This window comes from Carica papaya, chromosome 4, assembly GCF_054855325.1.
Source record: "Carica papaya isolate Zhongbai chromosome 4, ASM5485532v1, whole genome shotgun sequence".
NCBI classification, from domain to species: Eukaryota; Viridiplantae; Streptophyta; class Magnoliopsida; order Brassicales; family Caricaceae; genus Carica; species Carica papaya.
Window position 1 is genome coordinate 1,782,241 of NC_142312.1, and position 19,539 is coordinate 1,801,779.

At 31.9% G+C, this 19,539-nt stretch overlaps 2 protein-coding genes and 3 non-coding genes across 5 annotated transcripts; 1 reads left to right on the forward strand and 4 right to left on the reverse strand.

Moving 5' to 3' along the window:
- Nucleotides 1-1,636: 1,636 nt before the first annotated feature.
- On the forward strand, nucleotides 1,637-5,275 carry GRF1 (growth-regulating factor 1). Its single transcript, XM_022034825.2, has 4 exons — nucleotides 1,637-2,378; nucleotides 2,915-3,139; nucleotides 3,454-3,835; nucleotides 4,205-5,275. The coding sequence occupies exons 1-4, from the start codon at nucleotides 1,970-1,972 to the stop codon at nucleotides 5,019-5,021; spliced, it is 1,833 nt and encodes a 610-aa protein (XP_021890517.2). The 5' UTR covers nucleotides 1,637-1,969; the 3' UTR covers nucleotides 5,022-5,275.
- Nucleotides 5,276-6,981: 1,706 nt separating this feature from the next.
- Nucleotides 6,982-7,071, reverse strand: LOC148266182 (small nucleolar RNA snoR8a). Its single transcript, XR_015818873.1, has one exon. It is a non-coding gene; the product is annotated as a small nucleolar RNA snoR8a (small nucleolar RNA).
- A 359-nt stretch (nucleotides 7,072-7,430) lies between these two features.
- Nucleotides 7,431-7,524, reverse strand: LOC148266183 (small nucleolar RNA snoR8a). Its single transcript, XR_015818874.1, has one exon. It is a non-coding gene; the product is annotated as a small nucleolar RNA snoR8a (small nucleolar RNA).
- An 86-nt stretch (nucleotides 7,525-7,610) lies between these two features.
- Nucleotides 7,611-7,745, reverse strand: LOC148266184 (small nucleolar RNA snoR126). The gene has a single exon (XR_015818869.1). It is a non-coding gene; the product is annotated as a small nucleolar RNA snoR126 (small nucleolar RNA).
- Nucleotides 7,746-14,309: 6,564 nt separating this feature from the next.
- On the reverse strand, nucleotides 14,310-15,316 carry LOC110809091 (basic leucine zipper 1-like). The gene has a single exon (XM_022034806.2). It carries the CDS (start codon nucleotides 15,248-15,250, stop codon nucleotides 14,615-14,617), a length of 636 nt encoding a protein of 211 aa, XP_021890498.1. The 5' UTR covers nucleotides 15,251-15,316; the 3' UTR covers nucleotides 14,310-14,614.
- Between the last annotated feature and the right edge of the window lie 4,223 nt (nucleotides 15,317-19,539).

Below are 19,539 nucleotides of genomic sequence, written 5' to 3' on the forward strand. Positions count from 1 at the left end.
TAGGGTTAAAAACAATTAATGTCATATAAAATTTAATCATTTAAAATAAAACGATAAACAACCTTAATTAGATACTAAATTATTGAAAATGATAAAACCAATAATAATAATAATAATATTTAGATGTGATGGGAGATGCCGTGAATTTTGATGTCGCGGGAATGGTAGAAAAGGAGTTTAAAAGTCTCGTTCATTTCCAACGATGGACCGCCTTTTTTTGGTTTATTGAATTAGTTGGTTTAATTATCATATTTAAAATTTCGGTTAATTAAATTTACTTTGGAAATTATTCAACCGTATCCAATCTATACCTCATATTATATTTTTATAAATTTATAGGTGTTTTTTTTTTTTTAACTTTTGCATTTTAAGAATACTTTTAATAATTAAAATGATAAAAATTAAAACAATTAAAATAAAAAAATTGAAGTCATAATCTTGTTTTAAAAAACCAAAATTTATTAAAACTTTATATTTAAAATTTTAAAAGTTATTTTCATTAAATATATAATTTTTATTTTTAAACAATATTTTCACATTTATTCTCATTAAATATTATATAATTTTTTATTAAAAATAATTTAATAATGTTTTAAAAATTTATATAATTTTTTATTCGGAACACCAGTATCTTTAAATCATTCTTAACTAACCACCTTTATATATATATATATATATTATTTTTTCATGTTTTTTTTTATTTTGATTTGACAAGGTCGGAAGTGGTGTTTTTTGGGGGTTTTCTTTTTCTTTTTCTTTTAACCAAATCATTATTGTTTTATAAAACTTATAAAGTTTCTCAGTAATTTTCTACTAAATTTTTATTATTCAAATTAATAATTTGTAAATAAAAACATATTATATAAACTTTTATGAGTCAATTTAACCAACAATAATATATGCTATTGAATTATGCTGAATTGACACACATATTTATAAAGTAATGATTGAATTTCATAATTTAACATTTATAGATCTCATTATAATTCCACCCAATTTCAAATACTTTAGTGCAATTTACCAAATATATATATATATATATTGGGGACAAATGTTCATAAATGCTAAATGATAACGTATGGAGGAGAGAGACTGATAGAGCGGACGGGAAACCGGGAGCGACGCCGTTTAACAAACCCAACATGGTTTTGTTTTGTGCAACAGGACAAACAATCTGTGTTTCTAACTCCTCTTTATCTCTTACAATCCTGCATTACGTTACCAAATTCCAAATAACAAATTTTTAAATAAAAAAGAAATTTAAGATTAATAAAAACATATATTTTAATTTTTTATTAAATATTAAAATGAAAAAAAATGTATTTTTTAATTTTCGCTGTTGTCATTTTTACTGGTCTATTATTATTATTATTATTTATTTTTTGAAGTAGAAAGACAAATTTGGCAAGAAAATAGTATCTTTATAAATTTTCCATAAAGAAAGAGGAAGGCTCTCAAATAAAAACAAAATCCAACAAGCTGAAAATATTTTTAATTTTAACCTCGTGATTTCCGCAAAACAGAAAAAAAAAAAAAGACCACTAAATTTATTTAATTTATTTTTCACTTTGGAAAAAAAAACATGGGTATATATATATATGTGTGTGTGTGTGTGTGTGTGCGTATATATGTGCTAGCATGTTCGAGATGTAGACCGTGTTTGGTTTGGGAGTAGAAGTAGTCGTCGTCTCCTAGCCTTGTCTGTTCTCCCCCCTCAGTTTCAACTCCTCTTTCTCTTTCCCTTTCTCACTCTCTCTCCAATTATTTTAGCTATTCTTAAAAATCGCTCCTTTAAAATCAAATTCCAAACAGTACAAAACCAAACCTTTCTTTAAGATGCCCCCTTCTTTCTCTTTCTTCTTCTGCTTCTTCTTCTTCTTCATACTCATGCTCAAGGCTTCAACTTTATGTTCCTTGTCATGAACTCATGCTTTTTGAAGACTATTTTTAGATTGTTCTTGTCTCCGCTATGGATTTCGGTGTTCTCGGGTTGGAGGGTCTGGTGGGTCCTGAGAGCGCCGGCGCTTCATCTCAACCGCCGCCGGCCCCCGACACAAATCACAACGTTCTCGGATCTGGGTTTGTCAGGCAAGAGAGATCTAGGCCCGGCGAAGATGACTGGAGGACCTCCAAAGTCGCTAAGACAATGCCGTTGCACCTGGCAACAACTTCTCCTCTCTTGAGATCTAATACTAATTCCGCCGTCGCTGCTGATACATCCAGCCAACAAGGGCATATGCTGAGCTTCTCTTCCGCACAATCTGAAGTTCCATTTCTGACTAGAGATTGCGGAATGTTGCTGCAGAGAAGCTCGCAGAATACTCCTCCATACCACCAGCCTACTGCTGCTACTGCATCTGGTTATGCTAGAAATGCAGGTCTGTGTTGTCGATCTTTGCGTGGTTCGGATTTAGTCAAATTTGATGAGTGTTATTTGATGCTTGACTTAGAGAGATGGGTATTGAAGGAATCTATCTGAGTTCGGGGAGGAACGAATTTAGTTAGCCACATTCTTGTTATGCTTCTCGTTTCAATCTTCTGTGTGATTGTCTTTTCACGGGGAAAATTTGTTGAAATGTAATTTTGAGGACTATTGGGTCTTGTCATGAAAAGGATTATTTATTTTATTTTTCCTTTTATTTTTATTTTCCACTCTCATACACACTTATGCCGATTTTCTCGGTGTAATGTTGTCAAAATTTGCTGCTACAGTAAGGATTAGGAAAGAAAATCTGTGGACTATAGTCTATACCATATAAGACCTGTTTGGTTCTGTTTCTTTACTTTTCTTTCCTTCCTCTTTTGAGTTTTTTCTCTTTTCCATTTGGTCAAAACTGAAGAAAGTCTCCAGCGTATATGCTCCGCTTCCATGAATATTAAAGTCAAGTGTTTTCTTTTTCTCTGTTACTTTCAGGTTATGTTTCTGGAAGCTTGAATGCGACCATGCACGGGCATTTTGCTGGAGGCAGAGGCCCATTCAGTCCATCTCAGTGGATTGAATTAGAACATCAAGCCTTGATCTACAAGTACATCACAGCAAATGTGCCTGTACCCTCGAATTTGCTCATGTCTCTCAAAAAGTCCCTTTACCCATTTAGCTTGACCGGCTCCTCTGCTGGATCCTTGTCTTCAAATTCCTGTAAGCTCCTAACTTTTTCTGGGTTTGTCTCTTTTGTTTTTCCTTATTCTTTTTTTATCCAATCATGTCTTCACATCGGTGCTTCTGTACAGTGTAATCTCAAAGTTTTTTTCCACAAGCAGGATATACCCAAATGTAAAAGTGAATTTTCTGCTGTAAAGTGAAACTGGGTTTTGAAATTTGATGCTAAATTCTCTCTCATTTTTTTTCCTCTTTTCTGTTCTTTTTTGCCTTGTGTATCTTTATAATTAATTATTCTATGATCATGATCGTTTTTAAGTTTAATTTTGTTACTTTAAAAAAAATGGACGCAGTGGGATGGGGGTCTTTCCATCTGGGTTTCTCCGGCAGCACGGACCCTGAGCCAGGGCGGTGCCGACGAACTGATGGGAAGAAATGGCGGTGCTCCAGAGACGCGGTTGCCGATCAGAAGTACTGCGAAAGGCACATAAACAGGGGCCGCCATCGTTCAAGAAAGCCTGTGGAAGGCCAGATCGGCCATGCAGCAACTGGTCCTGCTGCCAATTCAAAGTTGGCAGTGGTGCCGCCGATGACTTCTTCCATGTCATCAACATCGGCGATAGTACCCAGTAGCGGCGCACCCAACAGTCTTGCAATCTCGCAGCACCAACTCAAGAATTTGAAGCCTGTCGTGGCCAATCGGCCCAATCCTTCTGCTGACTCTCTCATCAACAGGTGAAAAATCACATTGTTTTTTTTTTCGTTTGCATTATGATTAATCTCTTATTATTGTTTGTTTGCATAGCTTTGTTTTCTTTCCTTTTCCTTTACTTTGAAGTAGGACCCCATTATTTTTCTCTCATCGCTTTGGTGATGGTGACTGGTCCTGTAGAACTTGAAACTTTGGATTCCATGTCTGGGAAATTATGATCATCGGTACATTTTTTGTATTTCAATTTTCTTTTCATAATTCCGCAAGATCACAGCTTATCTTGATCCATTTTCCTAATTAGAAACCATATCTTGGTTTATTAAATTCATTTTGTTGTTGTTCGACATCGGTAAGTTGTCGTTTTCGTAAATAATATAGAATCTGTTTGGCAGAGTACAAGATCCGTGCGATCTATCAACTTTGTCTTCCGCGATCAATGGGAAATCTAACAACACTGCTTTTAGCATTCAAAAACAAGACATCCTGTTGGAAGAATCATCTCACTCAGAGTTTGGGCTTGTTTCGTCGGATTCCCTCCTTAACCCTTCGCAAAGGAGCGGTTACATGAGCTCAAAAAACTATGTGTCATACCTTGACTTCGGAGATCAAGAAACGCAAGAACAACATCCGTTTCACCAATTTATGGATGACTGGCCAAAAGATCAATCTAATCATTCTGTTATTACTTGGCATGAAGAGCTAAAATCGGACTGGACCCAGCTCTCGATGTCAATCCCTATGCCATCTTCGGAGTTTTCATCATCTACATCCTCCCCCACGCAAGAGAAACTTGCCCTCTCACCACTTAGGTTATCTCGCGAATTAGATCCAGCAATACAAATGGGTTTGAGGCTGAACAGCAACATTGGTGAGCTGAGCAAAAAGCGAAATAACATGGTGCCACCGATCTCTTGGGGAAGTTCAATGGGAGGTCCTTTGGGAGAGGTCTTAACCAGCACCAGCAACAGTTTGGCTACAATCAAGAACTCATCAGCAGCACTTAACCTGATTAGCGAAGGCTGGGATGGCAGTCCACAGTTAGGCTCTTCGCCAACTGGTGTCTTGCAGAAGTCAGCATTTGGCTCTCTCTCAAACAGCAGCTCAGGGAGCAGCTCAATAGCTGAGAACAAGAAAGGCAATGAGGGGGCCAGCCTCTGCGATGACGTGCTTGGCTCTTCGTTAGCCAGCTCCTCCATCCCATCTATGTGATGCTGAACAATCAGAAAGTCAGAGACCAAACAAGAGGCTTTGTTGTAACTTTGTTTGATCCAATTTGGTTGTTTTGTCTTTGTTTCAAGACGTTTTAGTGTATGAATTTTTAGAATTTTCGGATTAGGGACTTGGGTTAAAGCAATCGAGAATATGCGTTGGCCCGTTCTGACTGATCTTCGATTTCTCAGTAATCTCTCTATAGTTTGTGAATCTGAAGCAACTAATTAATACCCTTTTATTATTTTCTTTTATTCTTATTTTTCAGTTGTCTTATACTTGTTGGTTTTATTTGCATTATTGGAAAGAAATGACAGCTGAAACTGATGTTTCAATACAATTATAAGGATTGATATTTTACTGGCTGGAACCCAAAATCTGTGGGGTCGTATAATGATCAATATGGAGATGAAACTTCCTTTATGATCTATATATATATATATATATATATAATATACATAAAAGTTAGTTGCGGAGAAATACATATAAAGTTCCAAAATACATATTGATAATTGACTAAATGTTGGGCCATAATGTGACAAGTTTTTTTTCAGATGGGTAAGATAGCTTCAAAGAAATGAACATAATTGTATATATACATATAAGTTAGTTGGGGAGAAATACACATAAAGTTCCAAAAATACATATTGTAATTGATTAAATGTTGGGCTATAATGTGACAGAGGTTTTTTCAGATGAGTAAGAGATGAGCATAATTGAGATGAGTGAAGCAGATTGGAATGGAGTTTCCTGGAGTCCAGACAGGAGGCACCCTTGTGGCCTGGCCACCCAGCACAGCCCCCACTTGAGTTGATTAGCCCATTCCTGCCCCATCTGGGGTCCTAGCCACGGACCATACCATTGACTCGACTCCTGTCCTCTTAAAACCATGGGACCAACTGTTGGTCCCTCAAATTTCAAATGGAATAAATGTTTCATAGACAATCTGCCCATCATCATCATCTGTCTTCCACCTAAATATTGGAACAAAGAACTTCACTCCATCTAAACATATTGCAAAACTAAACAAAATGAGATTAACAGACATTGATAATTTTGTGTAAACTACAGATTTTAAACTGTAATAAAGTTAAATTATCTGGGTAAAACAAGAATTTGCTATCTTTATGAATTAAGAAGTTGAATTATGCAGAAACTTATTTTTGATAATGGGCAGGTTTTATCAAATCTAAAACTTGATTTGAATCCTAATCCGTCCTTAATTCATAGCAGGTTTGAATTTTTTTTAAAAAAATTTTGAACGAATTATTTGATCTAAATTCAATTCAATTATTTTATTACGTGTAGAAATTGAAAAGATATTTAGTAACATATAATAGTATATTAATTTTTAGAAAAGAGAGGAAAATATATTATTACTTTTGGAAGGAAGTATAAAAATTTTGTTATAAAAAGTTTTAATATTCTTTATTATTAATTTCTATCCAAACTAAACTTTAATAAAATATCATTAACAGAACAAATTCTTTTTTATTTTTTCATTTGCACGTCATTAATCCATCATCATCTACGTCAGCAGTTCACTCTTTACTTCTTCGATACAGCGTCTTCCTCTCCGCTAATGCGACTTCCATATCTTGCTTCTGCTATTTCCATCTCATGGAATATATATTTTTCCAGCCTCCGAACCCCCTAGTTAGCCAATCGTCCCTGTAAGAGATCCGATCCACCTCTTCCTCCGCATTCAATTTTTCAGCATTCTAGCACATTTCTTCTTTTTCCATTTTCCATTCTTCCAGTTACTTGAGCTTTTCAAAAAATAATAGCTTCCAGTATAGTTCATTGTTCCAACATCTATGTCATCTTTGAGGTTTCCATGGTAGTGTGCTTGCAATTTACTAATCCTACCATTTTCTTTAATTCAAATCCTGCTATTTAAAATGAAGAAAAGTTAAACCCGAGAAAAAAAACTTATTTTGAAAAAGGAAGATTCGGGGGAAAAGCTCATATTCTATGGGTGTAAATGGAGTCTGTCATGCCGGAATCCAGCATTCAGAACGAGGAATTATTTTATAATCATCGCTGTAACCCCCTCCATCTTCCAAATCCAGCAAACGAAAACTACATTTTTCTCTGTTACTTTTTACAAAATACAGAGAGAAGAAAATCATAAAAAAGCAATTCAAGTCATGATTAATTAATTATTCTTCAGTGCATAAAAACGTCAACATTCTGCATTCGACGCTTCTTGCCTCTTCAATCTTCACTTTACATCTTTCCACTTAACCTTATCCTGCATGGTTGATTAATTCCCATGCTGCTATTTTAATTGGATTACACAATCGGACTGATTCAAATCCATGTTTGGAACTTACAAGACAAGTTAAGATAAAAAAACAGATGCAGAAACACACAAATCTTCTTTTAAAAAATTGGTGGAAGAGTGGGGGAAGCTCATATTCTATGGGTGTAAAAGAAGTCTGTCATGCCCAAATCGAGCGTTACAGATCGAGGAATTCTTTTATAATCATCGCTGAACCCCAAATCTTCCCAAACTCAAATTTCAATTATCAAAATTTAAAATACAAAATCATGAAATTAATGGAAGATAAAATTAAGCTAAAAAGAAAGGCTCAGACACGCACAAACGCAGTCATCAAATAGCAATACACACACACATGTACATATACATACACCATTTGCATATCGCTTTTTGGTCCATCCAATTTCAGCATCGAGAAATGTTATCGGTCATCATCGCCTGCTCAAGAGCCAAAATAAAAAGAAATAGTAAACCCTAAAGACCGACATCAACCAAAAAACTACGGAAAGGACTACGAAAAAACAGATTCGTAGAGAGATGAAGACGGCCGGAGAAGGATAGAAATGCCACAATCGACAAGTGCGAAGCACAAAAGGGTTTATGGCATTATATACAACCACGAAACCCTAAAATGGAAATGAAATGACATTCCTGTCCCTGTATAAACTGGGTTGGGGTAAAACGACACCGTGGAAAATGAACTTCAAATTTGTATGGGCTTAATGCAAAGCCCAATTTGCTTTCAGTGAGAATTAGGATTGGATCTTTTACGGCTAGGTTTAAAGCCCATTAAGATTAATTTATACGTAAAGTTTACATTTCCATTTTATTAATATTTTCATAAATTTATTTTATTTTAATTGTAGATGTTTTGTTTTTTAACTGAAGTCAGAAAAAAGTGAAAAATACTTTTACCACCGTAAATATTTCCAATTACGTCCGTGTTGGTGAGTTAGCACCATTGCCCACAGTTCATGCATCTCATCAGTAACTGACCATGTTGACCAAAATAAGTTCGTTGATTTTATTTTTAAAATTAGTATATTACTAATTAATATGTATTTTCATTTTTCTTTGCCGTCAACTTTTTTTTATTTTATTTTACTTGTATATATATATATATAACTATTTGTAAATTATATGATTAGAAAAAAATAAATAACCTAAAGATGACATCGTGAACTATTTAGGAGATTAAGCACTACACTACATAGGAAATGGGTATATACTAATGCTAAAACACCAAATTAAAAAAGAAATTAAAGATTAATTAATAATAAGGGAAATTAAGATTATATTAGAAAAATATATAAGGACATATATTATATACAAAATGTTTATAATAATTCATACTAAAAAAGATTTGACTGATCTAATAAGACAATGGAAATGATTTTTTTTTTTTTTTTTTAAGAGAGAAGTATAATTTCCATGACTTATATAATAAAATAAATTATTTGATTTAATTAATTATTGATTAATCAACTTCATCTACCATAGACTAGACCCCAACTAATTAGTTAAATTGGTGAGTAGTCACAAATCCATGCGTTAGTGAAAATTAAAGGCACACACTGTTTTAGCATTTCTTATTTGCCATATATTAATAACAATGAATTATAACAAACACTGCCTTATTTCCTTTGCTTTCATGATCGTATCTCCCCTTCAATTTTTCATTCCAAAACAAATTCAATCTTCCCCTTCACTTCTTCCTTGTTTGGCTTCCCTCATATTAATCTTGCTTTTAACCGGTAGTACGGTGTGGATTGCATGAGGATTCTAATATAACTCCATAACCCACTTCCTCTATAAGAAAACACATATATGCATGTATGTATATGTGTGTCTTTCTGTATGCAATCTCCACTTGTTGTTCTTCAACAAAGCCATGACTTATCAAAATGTTCACTCACGATGGAGCATACCCTTTTCTTGGGAGGACAAACCCGGTGTCTCCAAGAACAAAACCAATCAAGATTGCCCTATAGGTCTAGGACTTCATACCCTTAATCTCAAATTATCATCCTTGCTAGCACTACCACATTCTCCAAACTTACCTTCTAGTATCACTTGTATAAACGGTTCAAATAAAATTAGGTGTTCAAATGTTACCGATCAAGAAAAACAAAGTATTCCTCTCCCACCATGTTTATCATCACAGACTCTACATCGAAGCACATCTAAGAAAATTCTGAAGTGGTGGCAACAAGATTACAATGGCGATCCCTTTCTCGCAGCTTACAAGGAGTGCACAAAGAGTAGTATCGTTGCAAATGGTAAGTCAAGTCGCAAAATAAAGAAAAGTAATGTAATTTGTAATAGTGATAAAGGAAGGAGGAGCACACGGTCAATTTTCTCTTGCAAGAATTCTTGTGAAGTTAGAGACGATAGTTTCATGATGCATTTTACAAATTTTTCTTCTCTTCATAAGGATCAAATTCGGGTGTCGTCTTTGAAGCACAGACATTAAATTCTTTTTCTATAATTTTTTGAAGATGTTGATGATGTATGCACAAGAGTTAGGAGAAATGTTTTGTCAATCTCTTGTTAATTCTACTTTAGTTTTGCAGGTAGGTAATATGTTGGAGTGAAATTTTAAACATATAATATTATCATGTGGCTGATATGTTCTTCTTATATATGACTTCTAAATTTGGAGGAAAGTTACGAATTCTCATATGAATAAAAGGGCTAATATGCATATGTCTGTGTATATATATATATATATATATTTGTGTATCTACGCATACACACACACATATATATACATAGTGAACGAACTTTCTCGGAATATAAAAAATAGTTAAAATTTATTATTTAAATAATTAACAAAAATTTGGTTTGTTCAAATGTCTTAAGAATTAATAAAAATTGAATTCATTCAAAATATATTTGTTTAAATTGCATCCGTAACTCTAAATTACTTTTTATATTCTTTAAAATTATTTGTTTATTGATAAAATTAATTAAATTGTTTTAAAAAATTAATATATTTTCATAATAATTAAATATAATTTTTTTGCCGTTAAAAATATTTATAAAAAAATATAATTGTGTAATTAAAAATTAAAAAAAAAAAAAAAAAAAAAGAAAAAGAAAAAGCAAACTGATAGGTGAGGGTGTAATATCTTATTGGATGTGGGTGGGTCAGTTTTCATCCAAAAATTTGACGCGATTAAAAAAAGAGAAATGATTTGGTTGCTGTAACACGTAATTAAAATTAGTGGTACCTACAAATTTTCTGGTTTATTCCATAATTGACTACCAAATCATCTTATTGAAATTTAAATTGGAAAATAATTTCAACATACAAAGTTGATTTAAAAATATTTAAAAGAAAACACGATTGTTGTGTCAAACAGGGATCGAACCCGGGAGACGTAGCTCCTCCGCACCCAACACCCGGTGGTTGATAACTTGGGAGTGAAGGAAAGAAGACAAGGCAACGGCACCTTCACGAATCATGTCGTAAACTTCTAAGAACCCTTTTTTTATTTGACAGGTGATTCGATATGGGTTCTAATCTCTACCTACTCCAACTTTGTTTTTACTTTTGTATAATATGATACATATATATATATATATACACATATCGCATATTATAAAGTCTGAATCAAATCATGTGATTCATTCAATTAGGACTATATTTGAACAAATAAATTTTTATCTGAATTTATTTATTTATTTATTTATTTTGACTATAAGAATATATATGGTCCTATAATTTTAGTTCTCAAATAATTTAAAAGTAACATTTTTTACACATATGTTGTTAAGAAATTTGTAGTCATATATTAGAAAATTAAATATTAGTTAGGGTTATTTCAGATATTTAATTAATTAATATATTTTAAGGCTACTTTTTGAGAATTGAAATAAATTATCTACAGTAATTAGAATAAAACTCCAATTTAATTATGTGATGAGAAAAATCAAACAAGAAATCATTAAAATAAACAAAAATACAAAATATATATATACAAACATACAAAAATACTTAGCACGTGCGGTAGGAGAATGAATGTATACATATATATGAGAAGCCAAGATGGGTGGGATGTCTTGCCCGTGTCCATCTGACCAGGGTGGGAGACTAAAAAGTTTTGTATTCATTACTCTTTTTTGCTATATTTATTTGATGTATCGATCACTTTATGTTACTAACATCTACTAATGTTAATATATGATGTCGTGTTAACTAATTTTAACACGCATCATTTTTTGATAAACTATTAAATCACGTAAAATAACACGTTAAACATTTAAATTAGTTTATATTTATTATAAACATATAATATCATTAATATTTAATGTTATGCGTAATTAATTTTGATGTCTAACATTTTTTAGTAAGTAATTGATTCTCATAAGATACTATCTCATAAATTAATAGTTTCTTAGATCAACAAAAATTTATATATGTGTCCGCTGAAATTAGTCTAATATTTTAAAAAATAAAAAATAAAATGTATTTTAAATATTACTAACATGATAGCATATTTTAACCTGTTAGTATCCGTAGTTATTTTGAAGTCGAGGCAAATGGTGTAGTGGAAAGATAATTTATCGAAGAAACCATACAAATAACGTTTATCCTAAAGGTCGAACAAGCATTCCTTGCCCTCTTTTTTAACTATTGATCATGTTTGCTCAATTCGATAATCGTATGTCAAAGAATATATTCTTCATGCACGATTTCTTGAATGAATTATTACGAAATTAAATGCTATTGGTAGATATAAAGATTTTGTATATATTAAAAAATATCACGTAAAAGTAGATAAATTAATAATGTTAGAGGTTAATGATAGGGATTAATTAATTCAAATATTTTTAAAAATATATAATTAATTTAATTAAATTTATAATTGAGGGGAAATAAAAAGTAGACAAGTTAAAATTTTATATTAACCTATAAAAAAATTGTACATATTCTTAAATTTTACTTTCAAATTTTCTTTCAGCTCTGTCTTATACTCTTATTGAAGATAATATGCGAGGAATATCCATTGCACTACTTGATAATGCGCTCTTATATATATATGTGTGTGTGTGTGTGTGTGTGTGTATATATATTCCACCAAAAGCTAATTAAAAAAAATCCAACAAGCTTATTAAATTAACAGTTTATTATTAGGAAAGTAATTAAAATGCGAGTGACGAAGGCAAACTCCTTTTGTTTTCCATTATTCATTTTAACAATATAATTTTTTTGGCTAAAGTTTTGGTTATTATAAGATTGGATTACGTTTGACCAAATTTATGATTATCCACAACATTTTTTGTTAATTATAATAATTAAGAATTCATGTAATAAAAATGTAACTATATTTGCCTCAAATTTATTTTACTTTCGTAAATTGTAGTTAGTATAGAAAAATCATTCATCCTTTACGTATTCAATATAATATAAAATAAATAGTATTTGTGTATTTAATTTTATAATTATAGATTTTGTTTTGTATTTTTATTTATTAAAAAATAATTTACCCATATATCTAATTTAAATTTGTCATACCCTTAACTTAGAATTACCAACTATTTCTATTCAAATTTATGTCATATTTATATTTTATATAATTCAATTATAAATACTAATAATAATAAACTAGCTCATTAGTAAAAATATAATTACACGTTAGAATTTTTTTGCAAGTATATAACAATGAAGTTTGGTTTATCTAAACAATGGAAACCATATTTTAAAAAATACGTATAAAAAATCGAATAATTAGAAAATAAAATTGAATATTTCTGCCCACAAAATAATAATTTTCAAATCTACTCTCTCTTTTTAAAAAAAAAAATATATATATAAATTGGATTACGTCTTTGATCACAAATTTAGAGGGCCCAATTAATTAAATTTTTAAATAAAAAAAGTCGCACGTCACTTTATTATTATTATAATTATATGCACACTAAAGCTTGTTTCACATTTGTACTTATTCCCAACCCAATCATTCTCACAAGAGAAAAAAGAAAAGTAATTAACTTTAGGCTATTAGTTCTTAATTGCTTTATATTTTGAGCAATCATTTAAATTAAGATCTTGTTTGACATGTAATTAACTTTTCTAGTAAATTAATGAGGTAGCTAATTACCTATTATTTTAACACGTTTTGACATTACATTGCTACCAATTTTTAATCTCAATGATGAAGTATCTTTACGTATGTGTATTAGTGTATCTACTTTCACCCATGTTGTCTAACTTTATTTTAATCTGACTGTAAAAATTCAATTACTGCGGTTTAACTTTTTTCATTATTTTACTTAAAATTTTTACTTCTTTAAAAAAAAAAAAAATTGTAGGTTTAGTTTATTATTGTTTTGAACGTCTAAGCAAAAAATTTAAAATTTAAATAATTTATATGACCCAAAAAATAATTATTGAGTTCTACATATTAAATTAGAATATAATAAATTTAAAGTAAACGTGAAATAATAATTAATTTGATTTCATAAATTATCGTAAACATTAATTTAAATAAAATATATATATATATATATATAAAGGTATTATAATAATAAAATCACAATCAAATTATATCAGAATATTTCACAAGCAGCCCAAAATGAACATTTGTCATTGTAGTTATTGCCCCTGCTTTTTGGCCGGTGGATTTATTTGTCAAATACTAACGACTATGATTAGTAATGTAATGTTGTTGAGCATTTAGTTTCAGCATATTCCTCTTTTATAATCCCAAATATAAACAACAAAAAAATATGAGGGGGTGGGAGAGAAATTACAATATTATCCCTGTTTATTTTGGTAATGATTAGATGCCATCGGAGGACATTTAGGACATTACACTTCCTTTATTAATTTACTATTTGTCAAGGCCGGCAAAGTTGATGGACTTGGCACCACTTAGAAATACTTGGGCTCATTGTTTGCCAACCTTAATATTTTTACAATAATTATTAATTAATTATCAAAAACTAAGGATTTTGTAGGTAAATTAGTGATTAATTAATTAATTAATAATAACAAGGCAGAGAAAAATAATTTAATAAACCACCCACTAATTAAAGCCTCTTTTTTTTTTACATAATAATAACACCGGTTTTCTTTTTTAAAAAAGAAAAAACCGCTGATTTTCACCATTTTCAAAAATCACACCAATAATTTCTCAGCCTATCAAACTACCATTTTTAATGAATTTACATAAATATATAAACTATATATATATATATATATATAATAGTATAATGATTTTGTAATTACGGAGAGAATTGAAAGAGAGAATCTGGTCTTGTTCGGTTCTTGTTTTAGGAGTTGATCCAGCGACGCCGTTTATTATGTGTTCAAGATTACGTGATTACTGATTAATGGTGCTGTAAATTGTTCGTTAATACTGGTCACTGTACTGGCGGCGGTTGAATTGCACGGCCAAGCAAAGGAAGACAACTGTTGGACCTGCCGGAGGAGCAAGATTTGTCGTATCTCCGACAGCTTTTGTCGGAGTAAGGTGTGCTCCGATCGAAGCCGATCGTTTTCATTACGCACGCGTTGGCAGTGATACGCGACGAACCGTAACCGGTTGGAGAATTCCCGGTTTTCCATCCTTAGCCGGTTCAACTGGTTCCGTAGGTTCTCCAGGTGCTTCTGTTTCCGCATCCTGGACCGGCGGGCCGATTCCCGGTTGGACACCATACGCCGCAACTTCCTTTCGTCCACCACCGACACCGTCTTGGTCGAACCAGCTGTTCCATCGGAGCTTGACTTCAACTTGGTAGCTGTGTGTTTAGGGGTAGGGTCATCGGAACCGGAGTTGGATTCCACGGGTTTAGGAGATGGGGAGTGCATGGGAGAAAAGAGGTCCGACCCCGAGAAGTCCCATGGGGTAAACCCGGATTCGAAAGCCGAAAACGGGTTGTCAAGAGCCGGGTCAAAAGAAGAAACAGGTGGCATAACAGCAGACAACATGGTCATATAAATAATAGTAAATTAAAGGGAGGGAAAAAAAAAAAAAAAAGAGGAACGAACAGGAAACAAATGGAAAATGCTTTATGCTAAGAGATAGGAAATAGAGCGGAGGAGGAAAGGGAAGAAATGCAGCGTAGGGGGCTGATATTTATGGGCAACGAGAAGGGGTAGTAATGGGACCCACAACAAGGGTATTTTAGTACATTCATAACAATACTGGAGATAGTAAAACGTGGTAAGCGCTCTCTCCGTATTTAGCTTTTGAGTCAGGGGGCACTTGGGTGGGGTTTAATCGTAATCTTAATAAACATAAGATACTCTTTTTTTTTTTTTTTTTTGACAATTCAAAAATTATGGGGTGACGTCACCGCGAGGGGTCCACGACGGTGGCTTGATTTTGTAACTTACTCGCGAAGAAACAAAAACAGGGGGGAGGATCCAAATGGATACGTGTCGTGACGGGGTACGATGACAGTGTGAGAATCCAGTAATTTTTTTGGGGGTAAAAAGTTTTTACTGCGTAAATTATTTGAATGGGAGTGAAATAATAATTAATAAAATAATAAACACTGAAGTTGTGTTTGATTGAGAGTAAAAGAAAACACTAATCGGTGAAATCGATGGCTACACATCAAGATCAGTGACGTACAGTTTGTTTGATTGTTTATTTAAATATTAATCTTTAACATTTTTATATATATAAACAATATTCTAATTTTTAAAAAAATAAATATAATGTATATTGTAAAAAAATAAGAATTAAAAATTAAATTAAATTATTATAATTTACTATTGTAAGAGTAAAAAAAAGAAAAATTAAACATTCACATTATAGAATATTCTGCCAATCTACCTGTTTCAGTTAAATTCGATTTCAAAATTTAAATTATTATCATACTCTTAAATTTTAAAATAATATTCTTATAACACCCCAAATTTGAATGAAGACTATATATTATGACAACAAAAATAATGCATTTTGAACTAGTAAAAATCTTTTGTTAATGTCATTGTTTTCTTAGGAAAGGAAAGATCAAAAGTTTTATTAATCTCTTGTAATTGTCATGACGCATGCACGCAAGTATTGAGCACCAAATTAATTTAAAACAAATACCAACTTGGATCATGACATACATATAAATATATATATTTATGAAAAGGATTTTAATTAATTAATTGACTTAAATAAATATAATTTAATTTGGTGCAACATAGAGATTAATTTTATTTAAGTTAATTGATCAACTTATAGAATGATAATGTAAAATATCATCTAAAAAAATTTAACCATTTTTTATATTTGAACTATATAAAAAGCTTTAGAAATTAAATTTAATTAATTATATCATTTTTTTATCATGAAATTAATTAAACTCAATTAATAATTATTTACATGTAAAACCCTTTATATAAATTTATGTATAATGTAATACTCGGGCCCGAAAATTTGATTCGGGATTAATTTAATATTAAAAAATGTATAAAATTTATTTTTGAAATTAATAAATCTTAATTTAATGTGAAATTATGGAAAAAAAAAATTAGTTGAATATGAAATTGAAAACAATTTTGAAAAAAAAAAGTAAAAATTTGAATTCAGATAGTGTTTTTGAAAGAGAAATTGAAAATTATGAGTCAGAACGCAATTGAAGAAAATTAAGCTACGTAATATTGTGCAGTCAGTAGCCTCGACGAACCGGAGAGCGCCGCGTGACACGGTACGTTGATTCGATGTCATGCGGGAGGCTACGCTGGCGATCCGCGTGCCCTAAGATCGGACGACTCGGAAGTGTTCCCGCACGCATGGACAATCTGGATCCATTCCTTTCTCAGGCGTGATCGGACGGTCGTGATCACACTCGATGAACGGTTCAGATTCGTTCCCTCTTTAAACAGAATCGAACGATCGAGATCAAATCGCGATAAACGGTCCAAATTCATTTTTTCTTTAAATGCGATTGAACGATTGAGATCAAACGCGATGAACAGTCCAGATTAACGCGATACGAGTACAAATATTTCGCATTACATTGAACCTAAACCCTAGCTGCCAGCCTCCCGACGGAGAAAAAGAATCAGTCATCGAAGAAAGGAGCCGACCACTGTCAGCCACTGCGCCGAAGCCACATCCGACCGCCAAAAAAGTAAAAATTCTCTTATTCTCTCGAAATTTGATTTCGAGCACTCCCATGACCAAATCGGAGCAAAAGGAAGGGTGGGTGAGTTGAAAACTGCGGATAAAGTCTGGTGGCATTGCCGCGGGCAAGACTCGCAACCTCCTCCGATGAGCCCCTTCCCGTTTTTCGTTTCGTGCAATTTTTATACCGTTATGTTCATCGTTATATTTTCTATAGGTTGAAAGAAGAAAAATCAACCACGAAGTTGAGTTGGCAGAGCCGTTGCACCGAAAAATCCCACCACCGGTAGTTTCTTTTTTTTTAAAACTTTTTTCGGCCAACTGAGGTCCTTTAACGTATTTTCTTGTAGGGATAGGTATAAAACAGGCCGAAAAATGGCCAAGCTGATGTAAATTGCCGCTGCAGGCGGTTGTGCCGTCGCAGGAGCAAGGTGATGTCGTCGTGCCGGAACCCCGAAATTGGCCGAAAAAGAATTTTTAACACCGATTTTAGATTTTGAGGTATTTTTAGGTATGTGAAGCATGTTTTAATTCCCTACATAAAAATTTAGAAAACCTGGGGATCAAGTGGGGACCAAGTAGGCACATTATAAAGTTCGGTATTCCGGACACAAATTTGGGTAAAAATCCGTCACTTTATTCTCTGTTATGGAATTGAAGCTTAATAATTAATAGTATGATATTTTATGTAATTTAGAAAACTAGAGAATAATTACAGGTTACTAATGGAGCCGGAACCATTTAGTTATTTATTTGTCATGTTTAACTAATTATTGAATTTGAAGCTTTAAATACATGATGATATATTGGAATGGTTGGATAATTCAGTTGTGCTTTCTTGATATATAAATTGCTTGTCTTGTGTGATTTACGGTTGATTTGTGAAATTAAAAATTAATATACAAACGAAAAATTATTTAATCATGTGAATTAATGAAATGGTAGTCTCACTGGATATGCTGAGAAATGGTGGACAGACTGGATACATAGAGAACCTACTGTAAATATTCTCTCATACCAGACGAGGTATCGAGAAATGATATTTTTGATGCTCATACCGGACGGGGTATGTGGATGACCCGATTCACCCTCATACTGGACGAGGTATTTAGAGATGATATTTTTGGCACTCAAACTAGACGGGGTATGGGAACGGTTAGTTAGTTGACAATGTTGGATATTGGTTCACGCGTAGTGAGACATCTTTATGAGCCCCCAAAGATAATAGTAGACAAATAAAAAGGGAAAATAATTGTTATTGCTCGCTTAAAAATGAGATTAGAATGTTATTTGATTTATTGTCTCTATAGGTCGATTTTAAAAATCTCGCAACGGTAAATATATATAATAAATGGTTTTTCTTATGATAAATGAATTTACTTAAATCAAGAGCTCCATTAGTTATTTTTATAATTTTTAACAACTTTCAGTTTCTGTATTGATGAGTAGTGTGATATTCTTACTATGATAGTATAACTCACTATTTCATTAACTATTTTAGATTAAGAGAATCAAGACTCAAATCTCGATCAACAAGAGGGTTGTGAATAGTTTACCACTCGAACTCATTTCAAAAGCTAGTGAAGTTCGTTATATAATGCTCAGTATATTGTCTATTGTTTATTTCTTTAATTTTCGTTTATTTTTTTAGAATAGATATTTACGTATTTCTATTGGACATTCTAAATTATTTTATAAAGAAAAATAAACCTTAAACTCTATTATTTCGCTTCCGTATTTAATTTTTGACTTTATTTTTTTTTAAGTTTTAGGTATTTACATATAATGTATGTACTCTAGAACAAATTAATATTGGAGTGTAAATGAGAATAAAAATTAATCTTTTGATATTTTTATAATAATTCTAACATATTCTTTCCATAAAAGTAAATTATATGAAATTAATTAACCGCTTAACCTATTTGTTTCCTTTTATGTATTGGCTTTCTAAAGTTATTTCTCCATCATCGCAATTTGCGCAAAACAGTATCATGTGTACATATACATATATGTTTATAGGTATATATTATGTTACACAGAAATAGTGAGGAAAAGAAAATCTCCATAACAAATGGAGAAGCTCGATTAAGCAAAAATGCCTGCCAAAGTTTATTGCTAGTTGATTAGTGAATCACACATCACTTACGGCCTAGTTGCC

Coding starts and splice junctions, on each gene's coding strand:
- LOC110809091 (XM_022034806.2), bottom strand. CDS start 15,250: ATGACCATGTTGTCTGCTGTTATGCCACCTGTTTCTTCTTTTGACCCG.
- GRF1 (XM_022034825.2), top strand. CDS start 1,970: ATGGATTTCGGTGTTCTCGGGTTGGAGGGTCTGGTGGGTCCTGAGAGC. Junction 2,379..2,914: donor TGGTTATGCTAGAAATGCAG/GTCTGTGTTGTC, acceptor TGTTACTTTCAG/GTTATGTTTCTGGAAGCTTG. Junction 3,836..4,204: donor GCTGACTCTCTCATCAACAG/GTGAAAAATCAC, acceptor TCTGTTTGGCAG/AGTACAAGATCCGTGCGATC.